We start from the raw sequence: 24469 nt of genomic DNA, 5'->3' as shown, positions 1-24469 counted from the left end.
TTCTTTGGAGCACAAGAGACTGAGGGATGATCATATTGAGGAGTATAAGATCATGAAAGTCATGGATAGAGTGAATGCACTCAGTCTTTTTCCCAGGGTTGGGGAATGGAGAACCAGAGGACATAGGTTTAAGTTAAGAGGGGAAAAAATTAATGGGAACCTGAGGAGCAACTTTTTTATGTAAAGGGTGGTACATATGTGGAATGTACTGACGGAGGAAGTGGTTGAAGCGAAGACATTGACAACATTTAAAAGGTATTTGAACAGATGCATGGATAGGAAAGGTTTAGAGGGTTGGGCCAAATACAGGCAAATAGGGTCAGCTTAGGTGGGTAATTTGGTCGGCATGGACCAGTTTGAGCCAAAGGGCTTCTCTGTGCCATGGATTCTATGATTCTATGGCCAGAGCAGAAGTGAAAAAACTGACAGGAAAAGCAAGAAAGCATGATAACTGATTTGCTATAAGCATATCAGTAATAAAAAGGCGATAAAAGAAAGAGAAGGGCCGATTAAGGGATTAGAAAGGTCATTTGCACACACAAGCAGGAGAAAAGGTGGAGGCATTAAACAAACACTTTGCATCTGTCTTTAAGGAAGATGATGTTGCTTAGGCCGAGATGATGGAGATAACTGGTACTTGAGAAAAAAAAATGCAGTTTAGAAGTAAGAGATGTTTGAAAAGCTATCTTTACTTAAAATTGGCAAGATAGCAGGACCAGGTGAGATATATCCAAGGGTTCTGAGGGGAAATTGCAGCGGCATGAATGACAATATTCCAGTTTTCCTAAGACACAAGGGTGGTGCCAGAGGACTGGGAAATTGTAAATGTTATGTCCTTGTTCAAAAAGGGGTGCAAGGATAAAGCCTGCAGTTGTAGAGCAGTCAGTTTAATTTCAGTGGTAGGGAAACTTCTGGAAACTCTGTCGGGACAAAATCAATAGTCACTTAGATAAGTGTAAAATAACCATGTTTAATTAATTTGCTGGAATGTGTTGAGGAGGTAACAAATAAAGTTGATAAGAATAATGCTGTTACTGTGGCATATGTGGATTTTCAAAAAGTACTTCATATAATGCCACACAACAGACTTATTTGCAAAATCATAAGTTATTGAAGATGGCAAGGCATTTTGAGATAGTAGTTAATAAAGCATGTTGTATCTTAGGCTTTATTAGACCGCAAGACATAGGAGCAGAATTAGGCCACTCAGCTCATTGAGTCTACTCCACCATTCAATCATGGCTAATATTTTTCTCATCCCCATTCTCCTGCCTTTTCCCTATAACCCCTGATCCCCCTATCAATCAAGAACCTATCTATCTCTGTCTTAAAGACACTCAATGACCTGGCCTCCACAACCTTTTGCAGCAAAGAGTTCCACAAATTCACCACTCTCTGGCTGAAGAAATTCCTCCTCATCTCTGTTTTAAAGGATTGTCCCTTTAGCCTGAGCTTGTGCCCTCTGGTTCTAGTTTTTCCTATTAGTGGAAAAATCCTCACCACGTCCACTCCAGCCAGTCCTCACAGTATCCTGTAAGTTTCAATATGATGCCCCCCCCCCCCCCCCCCCCCCCCCCACCATCCTTCTAAACTCCAATGAATATAGACCCAGAGTCCTCAACCGTTCCTCATATGACAAGCTCTTCATTCCAGGAATCATTCTTGTGAACCTCCTCTGGACCCGTTGCAAGGCAGCATCTCCATCCTTAGGTATAGGGTCCAAAATTGCTTACAATACTCCAAATGGGGTCTGACCAGAACCTTACACAGCCTCAGAAGTACATCCCTGCTCTTGTATTCTAGCCCCCTAGACATGAATGCTAACATTGCATTTGCCTTCCTAACTGCCGACTGAACCTGCACTTCAGAATCTTGAACAATGACTCCCAAGTCCCTGTGTGTTCCTGATTTCCTAAGCAATTACCCAATTAGAAGAGCCTGTGCCTCCATTCCTCCTTCCAAAGTGCGTAACCTCACATTTTTCCACATTGTATTCTATCTGCCACTTCTTTGCCCACTCTCCTAACCTGTCCAAGTCCTTTTGTACCCCCCCCGACTTCCTCAATACTATCTGTTCCTCTACATATCTTCGTATCATCTGCAAACTTAGCAATAGTGCCTTCAGTTCCTTCCTCCAAATCGTTAATGTATATTGTGAAAAGTTGTGGTATCAGCACTGACCTCTGAGGCATACCACTAATCACCAGCTGCCATCCTGAAAAAGACCCCTTTATCCCCACTTTTTGCCTTCTGCCAGTCAGCCAATCCTCTATCCATGCCAGGATCTTACCCTTAACACCATGGGCTTTTAGCTTATTTAACAGTCTCCTGTGCAGCACTTTGTTAACAGGGAAATTAAAAGTAAGGAGGTCATGTTGAACTTAGGTTTCATTAAGAGGACTGCATCAAGCTCTGGAAAGTTCTAGTTGAGGAAAAAGTGAAGGCATTGAAGAGAGTACAGAGAAGATTCACAAGAATGATTCCAGGGATAAAGTGCTGTAACTATGAGGATAGATTGAAGAGGTTGGAACTGTTTTCCTCGGAGAAAAGAAGGTTGAGAGGAGATTTGATAGAGGTATTCAGAATCCTGAGGGCTGTGGACAGGGTAAGTGGTAAAAAAAAACTGTTCCCACTGAGATCATCATCAAGAGAGTACAGATTCAAATAATTGATGAAGGGAATAAAAGTGATGTGGGGAGGAAAATATTCACCCAGAGGGTGGCTGCAGTGAACTTCCTGAAATGTTAATAAAGGCAGGTTTGATTAAAGTATTCAAAAGGGAATTGAATTGCTTTTCAAAGGGTCAAATGACCTACCCAGCTCCTATATGTAATGTTAATTTCCTTGCTAAATCACTTCAACTCTCCTCCTTCCTTTAAATGCTTCTTAGTACACAATTGGACTAAGCTCCTGGTTATCGGGCCTAATATCTTCTTATGTAACTAGGTTTTATAATTATGTTTTATAATGCTCCTATAGAACATCTTGGAAGTTTTTTAATGTTAATATAATTGTAATTTGTTGTTGGTATGATTTAAAGGCTGCATCATGTGGCTATAGCTCTTTCTGTGCAAGAAACTTAGAAAAATGTAACCAATTATTAACATCGACATATTTGGTAACCCAGCTTTTACCATACTTATCAAGGTATTTTCCTGAGACAAGATAGTCCTATTAGTAAATTTACTTCACCTGATGTTAATGTAACAAAAATTTTGTCCTACCTCCTTGTCAATTTTCCTGGATATCATTATTAAATTGAAATGTTTGAAACGCTCCCCCTACCACCACGAAAGAGGAAGAAAACTATTCTCCATTTTATTGTAACGATAGAATACAACTCCCTGAAGTATTTTAATAGTTATCAAAGTAATAAAAACGGTGAAAAATAGAAGCCTGCTGAGTCAAGCCTATGGGAAGTACATAGTCTGATTGATATGGGATCCAATCTCAGGCCACCTAATTCCAGAAACCGTTCTGGTTATCTGCATTCAAAAATTATTTTTATGGAGGTACAGTTTTTCAAAAGAGACTGGAATGCTCTCATGAAAGATATTTCATATACTTTCCATTTTACCTTAAGGTTTAAATTTTGTTGCAGCGCTTTATTCATCTTGTCTCATTGACCTTCAGCAAATCAATTAAAATAAATAAAAATCAGTCATGTCACTGTACTTTGTCTGTGTAGCTAGCAGTGGTACATAGTGTGCTTTTAAAAGCTGGAGTTCGGGCAATTATTGATTTCGGATAAAATAAACTCATGTGTTTTATCAGTGGTGGTTTATTTTTCTGTTGGGATTACTTTCCTTCAAAGTTTATCCACATATTTGTTAATGCAAGATACCAACACAGAGCTTTGCTCTTGCCTAATACTTTCCACTTCCACATCAAACATTTTAAACACGCACATACAGTTAGGCAGCAGTTAATTTTATGTAATGATTATCTCTCCCTCTCTCTCAACAATTATGACTCATGACGTAAAAGGGACAGCAACAACTTGAATACAAAATTGGCTGAGTAGCAGGAAACAGTAGTGGTTAATGGATGTGTTTCAAACTGGAGGAATGTTTGTAGTCTAGTTCAGTAAGAAGTCTCACAACACCAGGTTAAAGTCCAACAGGTTTATTTGGTAGCAAAAGCCACTAGCTTTCAGAGTGCTGCCCCTTTGTCAGGTGTACTCAAGTTCCCCAGACATCGGGTTAGGACCTCTACTCTTCTTAATATACATTAATGACCTAGACCTATGGCACAATTACAAAATCTACAAATGGTACAAAACTTGGAAGCATTTTCAACTATGAGGAAGATAGTATAAGAACTTCTGAACGACATAGATAGATTGGTGAAACTTAATGCAGAGAAGTGTGAAGTGATTCATTTTGGTAGGAAAAGCGTGCAGAGATGATAAAAAACAAAGGGTATAATTCTAAAGCAGCAGGACCTATACATAATGTACGACGTAGCTTGATATCGTATTTTGTTTTATAATGCCTCTGTGAAGGGAGTTGGTGTTTTTTGTATTTCAAAGGTGCTACATAAATACAAGTTATTGATATTGAGTGCCCTGCTTCTTGCCGGATATGATGGCTGTTGTGTACAGGATAGCTCTGCTCTTCCATCACTGCCTTTAAATCACTTCCTTAATTTCAAACTTTTTTGATGAAAGAGCATCTCAAACTAAAACAAAAGCAAAATATTGCAGGTTCTGGAAATCTGAAATAAAAGTAAAATACTGGAAATAGTCATCAAGCATGGCAGAATTTGTGGAGATAAAAATTCCACAAATATGGTAAAAGCTGGAATTAGTAAATACATCAACATTAATAATCGATTACATTTTTCTAAGTTTCTTGCACGAAAAGCATTACAGCCACATGATACAGTCTTTAAATCATAACAGCTAATTGAAATTATATTAACATTAAAAACTCCCAAGAAGTTCTATTGGAGCATTATAAAACACAATTACATAAGAAGGTATCAGGCCTAATAACCAAGTTTCAAATTGATGACCTTTCATAAGATTTGGAAGAAGTTAGTGATTTAACTGTGTAACAGGGAAAAGGTGGGAAGTGTTTGATAGAGGAAAGATCAAAGGAGCGAATATTTTAGTACCATGTTCAGTAGGTTTGAAAGTTATGCTTTCAATTGATCATGTATTGTATATCTTAGTCACAAATTTATTCATGAATTGACCAAGTGAGAAGTAGCACAATGAATGGACAATCTCAACTTTGTCAGCAGATATATTCATGAATAGAATGTGTGTAGAAATTTTTATTATTTACGGCCACCAACCTCAATCTCTGTCCCAGTGAAATCATTTGTCAAGTGAAGTGATAATTGTTGTAGTATACACAATAAATAGAATGCTTAAACTATTAGGCAGATTTACCCAGGCTATCTATTAGAGATTAGTTAGTGTTTGTTTAGAAGAGTGAGGGTAAATTGCGTTATAAATCTGTCTATCCCCTAGCTCAAATATATTCAGCAATGGAGCATCCATAACCCTTAAGAGTAGAGAACCCCAAAGATTCGCAATCCTTTGAGTAAAGAAATTCTTCCTTTTCAGTTTTAAATGATCAATCACTTACCCTGAGACTGTGCTGCCATGTTTTAGATTTCCTGACGAATGGAACAATCTCAACATCTACCCTATTAAGCCTCTTCAGAGTTTTGTAGGTTGCAGTGAGATTCTTGTAAACTCCAAAGAATACAAGCCTAATGTGTTCAGCCTGTCATCATGGGACAATCCTCTCATCCCAGGGACCAGTTTAGTGAATCTTCGCTGCCACCTCCAGTTCAGGTACATCCTTTCTTTAAATGCAGAGACCAAACCTACACACACTACTCCTGATGCCATCCCACCAAAACCCTGTACAAATGTTTCAAGGCTTCTTTATTCTTGTACTCCAATCTTCTTCCGATAACTTCTAACATAAGATTTGCATTTCTAGTTGTTAGCTGCACTTGCGTGCTAACTTTCTGTGTTCCTTATACAAGTACATTCATGTCTCTTTGAACATTAACACTTACAAGTTTCTCACCTTTTAAAAAATTATTATGCTTTTTTATTCTTACGGCCAAAGTGAATAACTTTGCACTCCACTACATTGTGTTTTATTTGCCATCTTGTATCCACTCACCTAACCTGTCTACATCTCTTTGCCTCCCAACAGCTTACCTTTCCACCTAGCATAGTATCATCAGCAAATTTAGTTGCATTACTCTCTGTCTCTCCAACTAAGTAATATTACAGATTGCATATAGTTGAGGCCCAGTACTGATCCTTGCGGCACTCCATTATTCATTACCTGCTAACTTGAAAAAGACCTGTTTCTGCCTATTCTCTATTTTCTAACCATTGATCAGTCTTCTATCCATGCTAATATATTTACCTCCAATTCTATGAACCCATATTTTGTCTGTTAACCTTTTGTGTAGCACCTTTTGGAAATCCAGGTATACCAAATCTACTAGTTCCCCTTTATCTACACTACTGGTTACATTCTCAAAAAACTATAATAAATTTGTCAAACAGGATTTTCTTTTAGTAGAACTATGCTGACTTGTCCTAATCATACTATGCCTTTCTGAGTGCATTGTTAAGATTTTGTTAACAATTGATTCTAGCATTTTCTCTGCAACTGATGTTAGGAAAAATGGCCTGTAGTTCACTGTTTCCTCTTTCCCTCCTTTCTTGAAAAGCGGCATAATATTTGCCAACTTCCAGTCTAGTGGGACAGTTTCTGAATCTAAGGAATTTTGGAAAACTGCAGCTGGCACATCCAATATCTCTGCAGCTATCTCTTTTAGAGCAGCAACACATAAGTAAATATGTTTTTAAATTGTCACCAATCACTAATGTGCTTATAAAAATTATTTTGTCGTGAGAGAGGGTATTGTGAACTTGGAACATTATACAACACCATTGTGAAACTTGCTTGGAACCCTACGAATGAAACAGAATGTTACTATCGTGTTTTTCTTTGACCTTTATCCTAAAAATGTCTGCTCTTGGGTTTTTTTTGAGGATCAAATTTGTGAGATTATCACAGTCTAATTATGCAATGTTTTGTGTGCTTCAGCACAGCCCTTTAAGCTGCAAACATCGGTCAGAACTGCTGGTAAATTATTTGCACTGTCAATGCGCCCATCATTTTCTAAGTTGCGATTCTTTAATTTATTCCAAATCTTGGTTCAAAATAATAAGTAGATTTATTAATGTGCCCACAGCTCTATGTTTGCTTTAATGATGTATGAGCTATAAATATTCACATTCCTACGTGCTAAGTTAGAACAACCCATGGTCTGTTCTATTCTGACCCCTGTAAGTATTCTGACATCACTGTAGATTGTACCTACCCTTGTGATCATTTATAGAATTCACTGAGGAGGCATAGACATTTTAAAATTGCAATAAAGCACTCCAGTGTGCAAAATGATCATATTTACAAGAATACAAAAATAGGCACTTAAATGTGTTACTCTGGCAATTAAAATGATTGGTGTTTTTTTAAATTGGCAGCTAACATTTATCTTAACGCTGCTGCATGTTGTAACTTACAGTATAAATTTTTTTTGCTTTTGCTTTTAAGAAAACTAGGAGTCAATTTTTCAAAAAGGGGGAGCAGCAGTTAGCTGTTTCAACAGACTTTGAAAGTTGCCTCTCAATACAGACAGCCTATTAATTCTTGTGAAATGAAAAGCTTGGAAAAATAAATGAATTGAAATTGCAATTTAAGTCAACAAAATCGGCAAAGGCTGTGTTGCCCACAGTGCAATGTGTTGCTAAATGTATTTCAGCTGTAACCCATCTGTCAAGGTGCTTGGAGCAGAGCTCATACAGTGTGCACTCAGAAAGTCATTGGCAGTTACATATGCTAAGATTTACATCAGCTTGTCAGTACTAATTCCAGAAACTCTGGGGTCGCTCTTCATTTGTATACAGAGTCCAAATAAAATATCAGTTATTGCTAAGCTGAATCAGTGGAATGCATGTGGGAAGCAAGTGGTGTATTTTTAACAGAGAGCTCAGTAAAGCCTCAGCGGGAAGCATGACATTAAAGTCCAATAGCAACAGAAACTAATCCCTCTGGGTAACTTTATTTGAATTGGAGTTTTGTTTCTGTTCCCCAGCCATATTTCAGAATGGGCATGCAGGGGATGATAACCCCGGTATGCTGTATGATTAAAGGGATCTGTTTGGGGTGCTGGTAAAATACTGAGTACATGTTATTTAGGATATACATAGGCAGCTGGAATTATCAGTGACAGTGCTCTGTGAAGGATCTGCCCTGAATTAACTTGATAGTTACAACACATGCCACCCCTATCATTGTTTTAATTCAGGAAACGGTAACAAGGACTCTAATTTACCCAACATTCTGAAAAAGAGGTAACCAAACAAATCGGACATTAGAATGCAAAGATCTTCAAAGTGGTGCTAATATGCAACATGATGTCCACTTTAACTGAAGGTTAACTGAATGTGCACCTTCTGAAGAGCAGGTTTTAGTTCAATTGGATGAGCAATTGGCTGATTGGGTAAGCAATTGGATAAACACATGCCAATTCATGGCCTATAGTCTGTTAAATCACCAACAGCTCAAGTTATCTCACTATCATTTTAATCCCATTTTCCAGCACTTGGTCTGTTGCGCTTTATGCTATGGCATTTCAAGTGCTCCTCTAAATGCTTCTTAAATGTTGTGAGGGTCCCACCTCAACTATCCTTTCAAGTAGTGAGTTTGAAATTTCCACCATATGAGACATATATTAGTGATCTAGATCATTAATGACCTGCATGTGAAAGTTGAAGCTATGATCAACAAATTCACAGATGACATAAAAATTGGTGGTGTGGTAAATGGCGAGGAAGAACGCCTTAGATTACCGGATGATATAGATGAACTGGTCAAATGGGCAGAACAGTGGTAAATGGAGATGTGATGTGACGTATTTTGGGAGGGCTAACAAAGCAAGGGAATACACAATGAATGGTAGGACACTAGAAAGTGCAGAGGACCAGGTGGACCTTGGAAAGGATGTCCATAGAATACTTACAAGGGTCAGAATAGAACAGACCATGGGTTGTTCTAACTTAGCACGTAGGAATGTGAATATTTATAGCTCATACATCACTAAAGCAAACATAGAGCTGTGGGCAGCGAGATAGGTAGATAAGATGGTTAAGAAGGCACATGGGATATTTGCCTTTATTAACCAAGGTATAGAATATGAGAGCAGGGAGTTTATGGGAGCTGTATAAAATACTTGTTAAGCTATGGCTAGAGTAATATGTACAGTTCTAGTCACCACACTATAGGAAGGATGTGATTGCACTTGAAAGGGTGCAGAGGAGATTTACCAGGATATTGCCTGGTCTGGAGTGCTTTGGCTATGATAAGCTGGGGTTCTTTTCCTTAGAGCAGAGAAGACTGACAGGGGACCTCATTGAGATGTACAAAATTATGAGAACAGAGGTTGGAAAGAAGTTTTCTCCTTAGTAGATCAGGTCAATTACCAGGGGGTATAGATTTAAGGTAAGGGACAGGAGATTTAGAGGTGATTTGAGGAAAGGCCTTTTCATCCAGAGGATGGTGGGAATCTTGAACTCACTACTTGAAAGGATAGTTGAGGTGGGACCCCCACAACATTTAAGAAGCATTTAGAGGAGCACTTGAAATGCCATAGCATAAAGAGCAACAGACCAAGTGCTGGAAAATGGGATTAAAATGATAGGTGTTTAATGGCCAGTGCAGCCATGATGGCTGAAGGGCCTCTTTTTGTGCTGTAAAACTCTATGGGGGGGATTTTCCAGCTGTGCTCCCCTCAATACTGGAAAATCCCACCCAAAGTCAATGGACTTTTGCATGGTCCTGTCCTGGCCACTACGATTCCCATGACAGGCAGGATGGGAAAATTCCACCCTATGACTGATGTTTTATAACAAGATTAGTTAAAAGTAACTGAACTTCAGGATATTATACTTTAGAATAGGTTGTGTTTTCCTTGTTCTGGTTTATTCATTGAAATGTTGTATTGTCCGTGGCCACCCACCAACTACGTATTAAGTCAAAGCTAGTGCTTGTGCTTCTCCTATTAACAAGGGAGCTCCACAGTCTAACATGCATGCAATTGATAGCACCTAGCACCATTGGGAATCAGGCTACCTTGGCAAAGCTATGTGCCCATCCTCCTGCTTCTCTCTGCTAAGGGAAAAAATGATGCATAGATGACCTTCGTCATGTCCTGGATGCATCAATGGATGGCATATTGGGAAATATTGTCAATATCATGTGCTCTTGCCAAGAACAATCCTATGCATAGAAGGTCAATGAAACTATGACCTTTATAGCCATTGACAGTGTCACCCTGCCCCTGAGATAAAGTTTTAGGTAGGGTTGAAGAAGGTGCTACATTTCTCTGACAGTTGAACTGCAATGATAAACCTTTGGTGTGGAAAAACCTGTGGTTGTTAGGTCTTTCTGTGGAGCACTGTCCTTTACCTCTTTGCTCATAGAGCTTCCCTCTCTGCAGATGCCAATGCATTTCCAAATCTTGGCTCAAAATAATAAATAGATTTATTAAAATGCCTGCAGCTCTGTTTCTTTTAATTATATGCACACCATAAATATTCACATTCCTGTATTCTAAATTAGAACAATCCATGATCTGTTCTACTCTGACCATTGGAAGCATTCTGACAGCTCTGTAGATTGCATCTACCCCAGTTATCATTTATCGACTTCACTGAGGGGGCATAGTCATTTTAACTTTGCATGTTGCAAATCTAAATGCATTATAGTGGTCCTCAACCTCCATGCAAAGTTGAGTAGTCAAATCCCATTGCCTCTCTGAATATATGCAACAGTTCTCCAAAACACCTTCAACAGCAATAGTTTATATTTATTTAGCACATTAATGTAATGGGACGTTCCTAGGCACTATCAGGCAAAGTATGATATTAGATTAGGTGACCAAGAGCTTTGTGAAAGAGGAGTATTTTGAAAGAGGAAAACAAGGTAAAGAAGCAGAGATGTGTTGGTAGGGAATTTGAGAATTTAGGATCCAGGGAACTGAAGGCATGGCCACCACTAGTGGAGCAATTATAATTAACAGTGCTTAAGAAGCCAGAATTAGAGAAGCCTAGATATCTTTGAGGGTTGTGAGACTGAAGGAGATTGCAGATATAGGGAAAGGAAAAACCAAGGATAAGAATTTCAAAGTCAAGGCATTGTTTGATTGGAAGCAATGTAAGTCACTGAGAACAGGGCTTATCAGGGAACAGTGGGACTTTCTGTAAGTTAAGACATGGTTGGCAGAGTTTTGGATGACCTTACTTTTGTGGAGAGTAGAATGTGGGAGACTAACCAGCCTTCAAACGCAATCCACATTACTTCACTAACTTTACCCTAGCAGCAATAAATTAGAAGCATCTCACCTTCAATTTCATGGTTGGCCTTTTAAATAATACTATTGATATGCCTCTCATCCTCCTGCTAGCCTATTCAGCTCAGATTGATTAGCACATGGGTTCAGTGCAGATGTGCAGACCAAATTATTGAAATGGGTGTCGTTTGCTGTGAATGGTTGTTTTCTCTCACTGTAAGATCTCTTCTATCACTTGATGGTCTGCTCGCTGTAGCATGTTTCACAGCATGACATTGCGCAGAAGTGGGCAACAACATAACCAGCCATGCAATCAGTGCCATTTTAGGCTTCCATGGTCCAACAACGCTACAGGGCTCAATGTGATTTGCCTATGTGACTTGCTTGACTCTGTTGCTACTTTTTTTTATTCCTAAGTGATCGATTTGTGATCTGAGTTGATCAGAGAGACATTGCTTGCTATATATTTCCAGGATGTTGAAAGGATACCATGGTTTTTGTTTAGTTTGCAGTGGCATTTTCCTCTTGCTATAGTGATACTGTGCAAATATAAAGCAGGAACCTGGCCAGAATTCCTCTTCTTCCAAAAAGCTATTGTGAAGGAATGAGCCTGTTCAAATTCCAATGACAATGGCATTTATTCCCTTAAAAGTTATTCATTTAGAGGCTAAAGCCTGAAATTTTGGATTAGACTTCAAATGGGTTATCACCAGCCTTAACCTAACATCAATTACAAAATCTAGACTTAATATTCATGTTTATAAATGAAAACTGAAATATTTGAAACGTTAATGGTCCTATGTGGTTCAGGTCTTATCTGCCAGATGGGTTACAATTTGTATGAATGCAGTGGACAACTTTCAATATTGGCCACCATTGCTGTGAAATGGTAGCAAGGAAGAACTGCTCACTGACAAGGATTCCATTGTACTTCATCCAAGAAAACAAGTGTCTCATGGCTGCATTATTTAACAGTAAAGGTGTGGTTCAGTGCTTCAATTTGTGTACACCTGAACTTTGGATTCCTTTTGCCAAATAGCATTGAATTGACTCCAGCTTGGTGGTAAGTGTGAATTTATTTTTTCTCCAGGGTCCTGCATTTTAAAAAAAATCCAAATACAATAACTCCCGAGTTAGGTGTTCCTTTTTCCTTTCATTTTCAAATCCATGTAATGTTAGATTCTGTTAATTATATTTAAACCCATGTAATCTGATATTCTGCAAGGTTCACTAAGTTTGTGCCAGCAGTGATGTGATCCTGTAGAATTACAACGCATGAACAAATTAACAAAGACTACTTTACAATTCTGCGTGAACTAACAAAGTATCGGTGTGCCAACAGAAACCACATAAACCACTTTGTTTTAACCCCTTCTTTGCTGAATAACAACCACCACAAGAAGACGCTGGTTTTTGCTGGGATATAATTCTATGGGCAGCCAGAGATGTCCAGCATTTTGCCTCACTGGCAAACAGAGATTTCTGCATTTCTTTTATATGATGTCATATTGGATAAAGCTGATTTTAAAAATCTGTTTCAGTTGGCTGTATCTTTGAAAAATAAAACAAAGGGGAACTTTGCACCCATCATGCAGACATTGACACCTCTAAAAGAGTGAAAGAAAAGCATGCATTTATTAAATTGCTGTTTACATCCTCTGAAAACCCCAAAGCGCTTCTTAGACAATGAAGTATTTTTGAAGTGTTATCAAGTGTTGTAAATTTAAGCAACCAATTTGTGCACAGCAGAATTCCACAAGTATCAATGATACAAATAACTAGATAGTTTGTTCATTATTATGTGAGTTCAGGAAAAATTGTTGGTCAGTGAACTCTAGTTCAATTAGTGCCTTTTCAATTAGTGCCTTGAAAGCATTCACACTTGTCTGAGAGGACAGACAAGGCTTCAGCTTAACTTTTTATCTAAAAGATGGCACCTCAGTGCAAGGAGTATCCATTAGTGGGTCTTGCTTCCTGATTCCAAAAGTGCTCCCACTATGGCTAGGCTAATGAGAATTAGCCTAGTCACTAGGCTAGTTCTCATTAGCCTAGTGGCTAATAGCTGAAACATGGACAACATGAACTAAGGGAACAATTGCAGTTCTGGTTGCTAAGGATTAGGTCTAGAAATAAATCAAAACTTTATGAATAACCTGGGTTTTGGATCATCCACAAACATCATTGTGTTTGAAAACCTGCCAAGGAATAACTTGACTATCTTAAAATCAAAGGTTCTGTCACTTATTGGATTCTACTAAATAGGTTCCAAAAAAGCTATATTAATCCCTGATGAGCAAGTTCTACTTTTGTTTTTAAAAAAGTGTAATGTTGTTTCAATTTCTTTTCATTTTCCATTTATTATTTAGCAAATAATTAATTTGATCAATTTTTTTTAGCCTCAATACAGTTTCTGAAAGTGTGGTATTTTCTGACTGCCTGAAAAGCATGATGGGCATCCTTTCTGATCACCAATGAAGAATATTTTATAAGCGAACGTTAATTGTTAAATATGCGTATGATAATTCTACCACATGACTAAGGATACAAGCTTCACTTCACATCAATTCTCTTCACATCAAAATTCTTCAATCGCTTGTTCTTATAAGGCACAGTGGTTAGCACTGGTGCCTCACAGCGCCACAGACCCAGGTCCAATTCCCAGCTTTAGCATTGTCTGTGAGAGTTTGTACGTTCTCCCAGTGTCTGCATGGGTTTCCTTCGGCTGCTCCGGTTTTCTCCCACAGTTCAAATGATGTGCTGGTTAGGTGCATTGGCCATGCTAAATCCTCTCTGTATATAAGAACATAAGAACTAGGAGCAGGAGTAGGCCATCTGGCCCCTCGAGCCTGCTGTGCCATTAAATAAGAGTATGGCTGATCGTTTTGTGGACTCAGCTCCACTTATCCGTCTGAACAGGCGCCGGAGTGTGGTGACTAGAGGATTTTGTAGTGTCAATGTAAGCCTACTTGTGACACTAATAAATTAACTTAAAACTTAACCGTAGCCTAATTTACTTACTGCTAATTGCCAGAAGAAGCTAAACATGGCCCATTGTATGACCGACAGAAAAATATTTTTTCACCTGAGTATTTGATATATGAAATATATAGATTGTGCCAATTGAAAATACTATACCGGTAGCAGCACCATCCTATCCCCATTCATAACATTATTGTGTATGCAGCCCACTCCTATATATATGTAACATAAGAACATAAGAAATAGGAGCAGGAGTAGGCCATCTAGCCCTTCGAGCCTGCCCCGCCATTCAATAAGATCATGGCTGATCTGTCGTGGCTCAGTTCCACTTTCCTGCCCTCTCCCCATAACCCTTAATCCCCTCACTTATCAAAAACCCATCAACCCGCGTCTTAAAAATATTTAGCGAGGCAGCCTCCACCACTTCAACGGGCAGAGAATTCCAGAGATTCACCACCCTTTGAGTGAAGAAGTTCCTCCTCAACTTATGATGTCACTGATTGGTAACTTCATTATGTCAAATTGGTCATGGTCACATGCACTTCCCTTTTAATACTGGGAAACTACAATGTCATTTAAAAATAGATTCAGGGAAGCTTCCTAAATTATAACAGGTTATCCTTGCTTATGGAAATCTCTAATTTGTGATCATCAAAAAAAAGTAAAGGCTGAGCCATAATGCTGCCTATTCCCTATTTATGCAAGTTAGTGAGTCCCAAAAACTTTTCTCTTTCGGAGGCTTCATGGCCAAACTTTGTCCCATCCTAGCCTGATGTCTACACAAATGCATTTTCCATCAGGAATCACCTGGTAGAATTTCTTTATTTAGTCCCAGCCTGGATAAACAATTGTACTGGCTCTCTTGTTGCCCAGGCTGAGATTAGTATGAAACAGAGTTCCAATCCAAAACTCACCAAAAAAAATATGCTTTTTATTGTAATATTTATTTTACCAATGGATCCTGCACATATCTGATGCTGATTCATATACATACAATCATGTAGTTTATTTCACAAAAGCAAACCAAATCCCAGAGAAAAACTTGTCTTACTGGTCATAGCCCTTGTATTCTAAAAATGGGGTGGGAGGGGGGAAACGTCACAGAGCATAGAATTCCAGCAACACTTTCGAGATACTAAAATTAAAGATTTATTATCAAAAAATAAATAAACTTAAGCACACAAGGTCAAAGTTACACTGTTAAAACACTCTTACAAAACATCCTGTCCAAAAGTCCACAGGGTCAGAACACACAAAATAAACACTTCTAGCCAACTCTCCATGATAGATTTCTAACTAAAAATATCTAGCAATATTGATCAAGGCAAAAGCTGCTGTCACATTAGTAAAGACATACATGATGAGTTCTCACTCACTTACACTGTTGTGGCATTCCAAGAAAATTCAGAAACGAGATCACTTTCTGAAATTAAGAATTTTCTCATTTCTGGGTGGCTGCTTCAAGTTTGGCACCTTCTCCCAGCCCATAGCTGTTCGTAAGATATCTTACCCATGACAGACTCAGTGTTAGCTCTGTTTTCTCTCCACAGTTGCTATCAGACATGCTGAGATTTTCCAGCATTTTCTGGTTTTGAATAAGTTAGAGCAACTAATTGTGTTTGTCTATTGTTTTCTCTGTGGAAAAACATTACATTGCACTTCAGAACTATCAAACAAGAGATACCAAAATATTGGGGAAGATAAACAAAGTAGTTGGATCTAAGAAGAATCTTAAAGGAGCAGAAGTATCTCTGATGAAGAATCATCCAGACCTGAAACATTAGCTCTATTCTCCAAAGATGCTGCCAGACCTGCTGAGTTTTATCAGCATTTAATGTGTTTATGCTTGTGTCATATCTGGTCTGGAAGTTGATGCTAGCCGGTCCATCCAGTGAAGAGTCAGCCACATTGCTATGAGCCCAGGAATCACATGTAGGCTAAACCACCTAAGGATGGCAGATTTCCTTTGCTGAAGAATGTTCACAGAGATATTGCTTCAAGATTTTAAAAAAATAAAGGCCATTTTGATGCATTAAACCTCCGTGGAATTCATTACAAATTGTAATTACGATTAGCTGAAAACCTCACACTCTTGTTTCAGGCAAATGCTGAAATACACATTTATTTGCTGCCATTATTGGAATTGTCTGGAATTAACCACTGGTTGTCACTGCAGTCAACAGCTTGTTGTCTTGCTTTCGTTTATTCAGGTAGTTCATTTACTGCAGTCCCACTTTGACTCAAAACAAAGAACCAATTTAAATCTTCACGAAGAGCTGCATGACATCATTGGCTGCACCAGAGCCAAAATATGGTTGGCAACAAGGTAAGTTTGAATTTCAGTCTAAGTCAGTACTAAATAGGGAGTAGTTCTATTTTGTAAAGTTAGATATATATTTAGAATCTCCTGTTAAAATTTAAAGATGTTTGTGTATTTTAGTAAATTCTTGTGCAACTCTCTGAGCGTTGGCAGATTTAATGGCACCATTTCTTTTTCCTTTCATGGTTTTTTTTATGCTAGTTGTCATAGTTCACACCCAAAATGGAAAGCAGTTTCTTTAGGCCTTAAGTCTTATGAAGTTCTTGACAAAGCTGCCCAATTGGATATTATTTCATTATTAAGGTAAAATAGCCAAGGGTTCTGTCTCTGCCAATTTAGTTACAATTCTTGAAGTAATTTTCAGGATCTTGGTGTTCATCCTTTTGCCTCTATGCCAACAGCAACTTACGTCTATATTGCCCTGTGAATGTAGTAATACTTCCCAAGGTATTTCACAGGAACCATCATCAAACAAAATTTGACACTGAGCTACTTCAGTGGCTATTAAGATAGGTGACTAAAGAACATCTTAATGTAAGAGAAGGAGGTAGAGAAACAGTTTTAGGGACGAAACTCCAGAGCTTAGAGTTAAGACAGCTACTAAAGGCAAGGCTGGCAATGGTGGAATGATGAAAGTCAAGGATGCACATGAGGCCAGAATTGAGGATCACATATCTTAGAGCTTTAGAAGTGTGGGCCATAGGAGCAGGACAGGCCATTTGGCCTGTCGAGCCCACCCTGTCGTTCAACTAGATCATGGCTGATCTTTTACCTCAATGCTATTTTCCTACATTTTCCCCAAATTCTTTGATCGAGAAGTTTGTTGATCTTTGGCCAGGATTTTCCTGTCTTTTCTGTAGTGGCGTCGTGATGAACTATAGCGGAAAATATTCCTGTGTTGTAAAACCGAGATGTGAAAGAGCCATTAAGTCCTCAATGATGGGTGCTTTTCCCACCGCACGTAATGAATGTTCTTTCCATCAGTGATACTGTCATGCATAGTCATTAAAAGCAGTACTTGTCGGAATCATATTCCTGACTCTGGATCAATATGGCATGTTAGGGTGCAATTAGCCCAACAGTGTTTCACAATGCTACATAAATAGGCATGATGGCACAGTGGTTCGCACTGCTGCCTCACAGCCCCAGGGATCCGGGTTTGATTCCCGACTTGGGTCATTGTCTATGTGGAGTTTGCATGTTCTCACTGTGTCCGCATGGATTTCCTCTGGGTGCTCTGATTTCCTCCCACAGTCCAAAGATGTGCAAGTTAGGTGGCCATGATAAATTGCCCATTAGTGTCAGGGGGATTAGCAGGGTAAATATATGGGGTTACAGGGATAAGGCCTGGATGGGATCATTGTCAGTGCAGGCTCGATGGACTGAATAGCCCTCTTCTGCACTGTAGGAATTCTAAGGTGCACATCATTTCATAGCATCATACGATATGCGCATGAAGAAATTGAGCAACAAACAAATTAAATGAGGATGAACTCAACTACTGTGTTCTCTGGACGAATGGTGCATTGCACTGGGTGGCACTGATTAAAGGACCAACCAAGAGATATGAGTATTTTTGATGAGGAGAGATGTACAGCTGAAACAGGTTATAAGCCCTTTAATCACAATACAGGAAATCTGGAAAGGTGCCAATGAAGGGCACTTATCTGAGATTAACACTGAGAACTGGCACTGTTGATCACTTTATATTAAACCTTTGGTTATAGCTTCAAAATTTGCCAGAGGAAGGAAAGTTGGAAGCAATTGGGCAACTTGACATGCTTCACATACTGGTTACATAGGTTCCGCTGGAAGGTTCACACGTAAGAAGCCTCAGCCCGTTCATTCTTCCCCCCCCCCCGCCAAAATGTTCTCAGTTCCTGAATAAATGCATAATACCAAATAATCTAGTATGATCATCTAAAGATAGTGGAAAAGGAAATGTTGAAACGTATCCTGCATGATTTTAGGGGCAAATATTTGTCTACACTAGTACCAAGCTCTTTAACCCACAGTGACTTGTTAATCGTCATTGGAAGAAATAGAAAACAAACTTCACAGCCTGGTGATGCAAAGTGGGGAGGAGATGCCAGATGCCAGGATCAGAGAGCTGCAGATCTCTTCATGATGAGGAGGACATCAAAACTGAGGCTACAGGACAAGAGTGAGCCATGCGAGGCTGACGTGCATGTACGGCCTTCATAGCCACCAGATTCCAGGAAGAGGATGATGAGTAATAATAATTATCCTCCTGATGAAGCACCGTCCATCTTGAACCTGCATGAACACTAGCATTGCTATCCCCTCATTGCAACCATTCACTTCACCCAAAGTATGAATGCTTACACATGACGTTCACATTGTCCTGAATCCTTTGAACAATGCTGAAACCTCAGGAGAAGACGTCCTTCCTGAAGGAAGGACAACCAGAGTTGTTTATCAAACTGGAGGCCTGTGACCAGCGGTGTGTCTCAGGGATCAGTGCTGAGTCCACTGTTATTTGTCATTTATATTAATGATTTGGATGAGAATATAGGAGGCATGGTTAGTAAGTTTGCAGATGACACTAAGATTGGTGGCATAGTAGACAGTGAAGGAAGTTATCTCCATTTGCACAGGATCTTGATCAATTGGGCCAGTGGGCTGATGAATGGCAGATGGAGTTTAATTTAGACAAATGCGAGGTGATGCATTTTAGTAGATTGAACCAGGGCAGGACTTACTCAGTTAATGGTAGGGCACTGGGGAGAGTTACAGAACAAAGAGATCTATGGGTACATGTTCATAGCTTCTTGAAAGTGGAGTCATAGGTGGATAGAGTGGTGAAGAAGATATTCAGCATGCTTGGTTACTTCGATCAGAACATTGAATACAGGAGTTGGAATGTCTTGTTGGGGTTGCACAAGACATTGGTAAGGCCACACTTGGAATACAGAATTGTGAGCAATTCTGGTCACCCTATTATAGAAAGGATATTATTAAACTAGAAAGAGTGCAGAAAAGACTTACTAGGATATGAACGAGTACACTATCAAGGGCAGAAGTCTGAGTAGTGTTGAAGAGCAGAAGGATCTTGGGGTCCGGGTCCACAGGACTCTTAAATCGGCCTCGCAGGTGGAGGAGGTGGTCAAGAAGGCGTATGGTGTACTGGCCTTCATTAATCGAGGGATTGAGTTTAGGAGTCGGGAGGTAATGCTGCAACTTTATAAGACCCTTGTCAGGCCTCATTTAGAGTATTGTGCGCAGTTCTGGTCGCCTCACTATAGGAAAGATGTAGAAGCTATTGAGAGGGTACAGAGGAGATTTACAAGGATGTTGCCTGGACTGGGAGGCATGCCTTATGAAGTTAGGTTGAGGGAGCTGGGACTCTTTTCCCTGGAGAGACGAAGGTTGAGAGGCGACCTGATAGAAGTTTACAAAATGTTGAGAGGAATAGATAGGGTGGACTCTCAGAGGCTATTTCCCCGGGTTGAAATGGTTGCTACGAGAGGACACAGATTTAAGGTGCAGGGAGGGAAGTTCAGAAGTGATGTTAGGGGTAAGTTTTTCACTCAGAGGGTGGTGAGTGAATGGAATCGGCTGCCGTCAGTGGTGGTGGAGGCGAACTCGCTGGGGTCTTTTAAAAGACTTCTGGATGAGTATATGGGGTTTAATGAGATTGAGGGTTATAGATAGGTCTGTAGGTTGGTAGGTGTTGATGTGATCGGCGCAACTCATGGGCCGAAGGGCCTGTTTGTGCTGTAGTGTTCTATGTTCTATGATATTACCGAGACTTGAGTTATAAGGAGAGGCTGGATAGACTGGGACTTTCTTCTCTGGACTGTAGGAGGCTGAGGGATGATTTTATAGAGGTCTATAAAATAATGAGGGGCACAGATCAGCTAGATAGTCAATATATTTTCCCAAAGGTAGGAGAGTCTAAAACTAGAGGGCATAGGTTTAAAGTGAGAGGGGAGAGATACAAAAGTATCCAGAGAAACAATTTTTTCACACAGAGTGGTAACAAGCTGCCAGAGGTATTAATAGAGGCGCGTACAATTTTGTCTTTTAAAAAGCATTTAGATAGTTACATGGGTACGATGGGTATAGAGGGATATGGACCAAATGCTGACAATTGGGATTAGCTTAGGGGTTTTTAAAAAAAGAAAGGGTAGCATGGACAAGTTGGCCTATTTCCATGCTGTAAACCTCTATGACTCTATGAAATGTGGTGCTACCTTGCAGTAGGTTGTTCTGAAATCAGACATCTGAATGTGTTGCCTCTTTCAGCGGTTTTCACACACCTCAGTTGCTACAGTAGCCGACAAACGACAGCAGCTGTTCTACTATCCTGTGCCTTCAATGTGACAGAGTGCCTCCAAGAGATCCAACACCAGCACTCTCTGTGTCACCTCAAGGATCCTAATAATCTTGTGTGTACACATAGTTTGTATCACACTCGGCCCAAGCATGTCAAGGACATAATGCATGTTTCCTTAGATCCACTTAGACATGACCTATTTCTCCTTCTTCTCAATTACACTGACATCTATCACTTGCTTTGCAGAGCGCGCAGAGATAGTCCTCCTCCCCCCACCGACTCCCCTCACCACCATCACCGATAACTATGCAGAACACGCAGCAGCGCCCCCTCCCTCCCACCCCACTGATGTTGCAGAGTAGCAGTGGTACCCTTCCCCGCCCCAATCAGCCCGCCCCCTCAGGCCCCATCTCTTTGGCACTGCCCATTGTTCATTGCCAGGATACCAGGCTGGCACTGCCAAAAGAGCACCCCATCCCTTGCCCCCAACCTCCCGGGGGGGGGGCCTCAATGATCTCCCGTTCTACCAACGAAGCCATCACATCCGGTCCCCACAGATGGGCGACTATATGTGATCCTTGCTGGAGAGACCCTCCCTCTGTGAGGCCACACAGGCAATCAAGCCCAGACGATTGAGTCCCAGGCTCATTAATCACATTGAAATTAATATTATAATAAATTTAAATAATTTATTCAGCATCTGGCCGGAAATAGGTGTGAGGCTGATCGCAAGAGGCGAGAAATCGGGAGTGAACCTGATCTTTTTGGCTCTCTTACGACTTTACCAGCTTGCCCTGTGCATTGGCGGGCGGAGCATGGTAGTTAGGTCCCTTAAGACCTCCCACCCCCCAGCCTCGCCATCCTCAGTGTTGTGTGCTGTTCACTATCCACTTCCTTTAATTGAAGATTTATTTCTGGGTTGTCAGATGGGCAGAAATTCAGAAAGATTGATCTTTCACAAGCATACTTACAGATGAATACAGCTGCTGAATCTCAACTATTGCTTACCATTGTTACTTATAAAGGTATTTTTTGTTACAAAACATTGCCTTTTGTAATAACATCTGCAGCAGCCCTATTAGGTAGATATTGCCAAATGTTACTGTTTCAGCTATGTATTTTGTTAGTACCTCTTATGATCCCAGTTGATGTTATTAGTGAATAGGAAGATCCCAGAATGAAACTCTGGTTCAAAAGATCTTAACTTTTACTTTTTTTAGAAAATGTGGAGGAACAGAGTCACAAGACTACCAATTAGTTTTTAACAACAAGAAAAACATTAACTTCACAAATGCACACAGTCCTCAAGGATAATACCCTACTCTGAAACCAAATGATAAATGCCACTTAATCAATTTTCTGTGTATTTCTGGCAAATTCATGCCGGATGATTGTCATTCAAGTGTTCCCAAATTCCACTCTCAAAAAGACACGCTTTAAACTCTTCTTCCAAGCCATTGCTTCCTCTCAGCTGTTTTCATCAAGGGTCTGCCTCAAGACTCTCCAACTATGCTTTCAAACAATGCTTGCCCTCAGTTGTTTTATCAAGGAACCAGTTACAGGTTTTCCAACCCTCCTTTTAGTATTCCTTTGTCTTAAATGCTTTTACACGGACTCTGAGATCTATCTGCTGATTGCTCCAAATTGTTTAAACTAATGTTTCACAATCTGTGATATAATATCACAAACCTTCGAATCACTAGCCAAATCTTTAGACTGTATGATCATAAAACCATTCAACCCTTCAGGCCTGTTCTGTCACTTAGTAAGATCATGGCTGATCTAACACTCACTGGCTGGGAGATATCAGTGGGTGGGCCTGTGTCCAGCCAATCACAAGTCTCCCGGCCCTTTTTTCTGACATGCCAGAAATTGGCGCAGGGCTGATTACCATATAGACATCGCTATTTCCATAGGCCAGCGATCTGGGAGATTGGGGAGGAGTTGGGAAACAATTATGGGGAAGCCGGTGATTAAGTGGGAGGGTAAGCTGGTAATCAGGGGGTTTGGAAAGCCATCGGGAGGCCGGCGATGAAGGGGCCAATGCGCATGCACCAATCTCCCCACTGACATATTGGGTATGCGCAGTGGCCCGCTCAGCATTATGCTGTAGACCTGTCTCCCCACTTACCAGCATGAATCTCCCTGAGGCACTGTGTGCTGCATAGAGTGCTGGAGATTCATGAAACTAAGTATGCCCAAAAATGAGCAGAGAATTCTCTCGTTTTCCCATCCATTAGGGACTGTGGAGTATTCTGGCCACTGAATCCACTTTCCTGCCTTAACTCCATAACCCTTAATTCCCCGACTGATTTATAAACCTATTGACCGCATCCTTCAAGGACTTGCCGTCCACTGCTTCCTGGAGTAAATAATTTTAAAGGTTCACGACTCTTTGAGAGAAGAAACCTGAGGAAGGAAAAAAATAATAAAATGCAACATTACACACGAAGGCATCAGAAATAAGGGAGTCCAACTGAAAAAAGTTAAAAGAATATATGATTAAGTGTCCTTTTCTTTTAGGCGTAAATTTTAAACCTTATGTTTGGTTTACGTTATTTGGTCTCCTCAATTCTGTCAAATGATGAAGATGTTGTAATTATTACAAGATCTCGGTTTGCTGGTAGGTTTCTGATAGCTAACTTCCGAACCAGGTGACACAACTTCTTTGAAAAGAAAGCAAGGGAGGGAGCAAAGCTTCTTAGGCCATTTCCTCTGCTGAAAACTCTCTTGACACTACCTGTGTCACTTGCAATCTTTCTTTGGTGGTTTTGGCCTAACATGTTATATTTTATCATTTGAGTATTTCTGTGGACTTTTGGGTGGATCTGTCTGTAGCAGCTGCTGTTTAAATATCCAACACTTGGTATTTTAATGCTTGTTCCTGAGACAGTGATGAGTTTTGATGTTTGTTTGTTTTCTCACCTTCACCTTTGAATGTGATCTTGCATTTTTAAGCAGCTTGCCCTGTCTCAGTTCAAATTGTACAGTTTGAATTGTAATGTAAAAGCAAAATACTGTGGATGCCAAGAATCCATCACAAGCTCACCGACTCCCACAAATACAGGAGTTGGAACGTCTTGTTGAAGTTGTCAAGACATTGTTAAGGCCTCAGTTGGAATACTGTGTACTGTTCTGGTCACTCAATTATAGAAAGGATATTATTAAACTAGAAGGAGTGCAGAAAAGATAACTAAGATGCTACTGGGACTGGATGGTTTGAGTTATAAGGAGAGGCTAGATACATTAGGACTTTTTTCTCTAGAGCACAGGAGACTTAGGAGTGATCTTATAGAGGTCTGTAAAATAATGAGGGGCATAGATCAGTTAGATAGTCAACATCTTTTCCCAAAGGTAGGGGAGTCTAAAACTAGAGGGCATAGGTTTAAGGTGAGAGGGGAGAGATACAAAAGGGTCCAGAGGAGCAATATTTTCACACACAGGGTAGTGAGTGCCTGGAACAAGCTGCCAGG

The 24469-nt window shown here is 40.0% G+C and overlaps 1 protein-coding gene across 5 annotated transcripts in view; it reads left to right on the top strand.

The window, feature by feature from the left end:
* The window catches only part of thada (THADA armadillo repeat containing), a 425051-nt gene that overhangs the window by 280481 nt on the left and 120101 nt on the right, over nt 1-24469 (top strand). For all 5 annotated transcript variants that reach the window (XM_080200616.1, XM_080200615.1, XM_080200617.1 and 2 more), the window contains exon 29: nt 16587-16702. In XM_080200616.1, the coding sequence (XP_080056742.1) occupies nt 16587-16702 (116 nt within the window). The remainder of the gene's footprint in view (nt 1-16586; nt 16703-24469) is intronic.

Source organism: Carcharhinus amblyrhynchos, chromosome 12 (assembly GCF_965287045.1).
Source record: "Carcharhinus amblyrhynchos chromosome 12, sCarAmb.v2.hapA, whole genome shotgun sequence".
Lineage (NCBI taxonomy): Eukaryota > Metazoa > Chordata > Chondrichthyes > Carcharhiniformes > Carcharhinidae > Carcharhinus > Carcharhinus amblyrhynchos.
The sequence above is the reverse complement of the archived record's forward strand: the minus strand, read 5'-3'. Positions and strand labels throughout refer to the sequence as shown.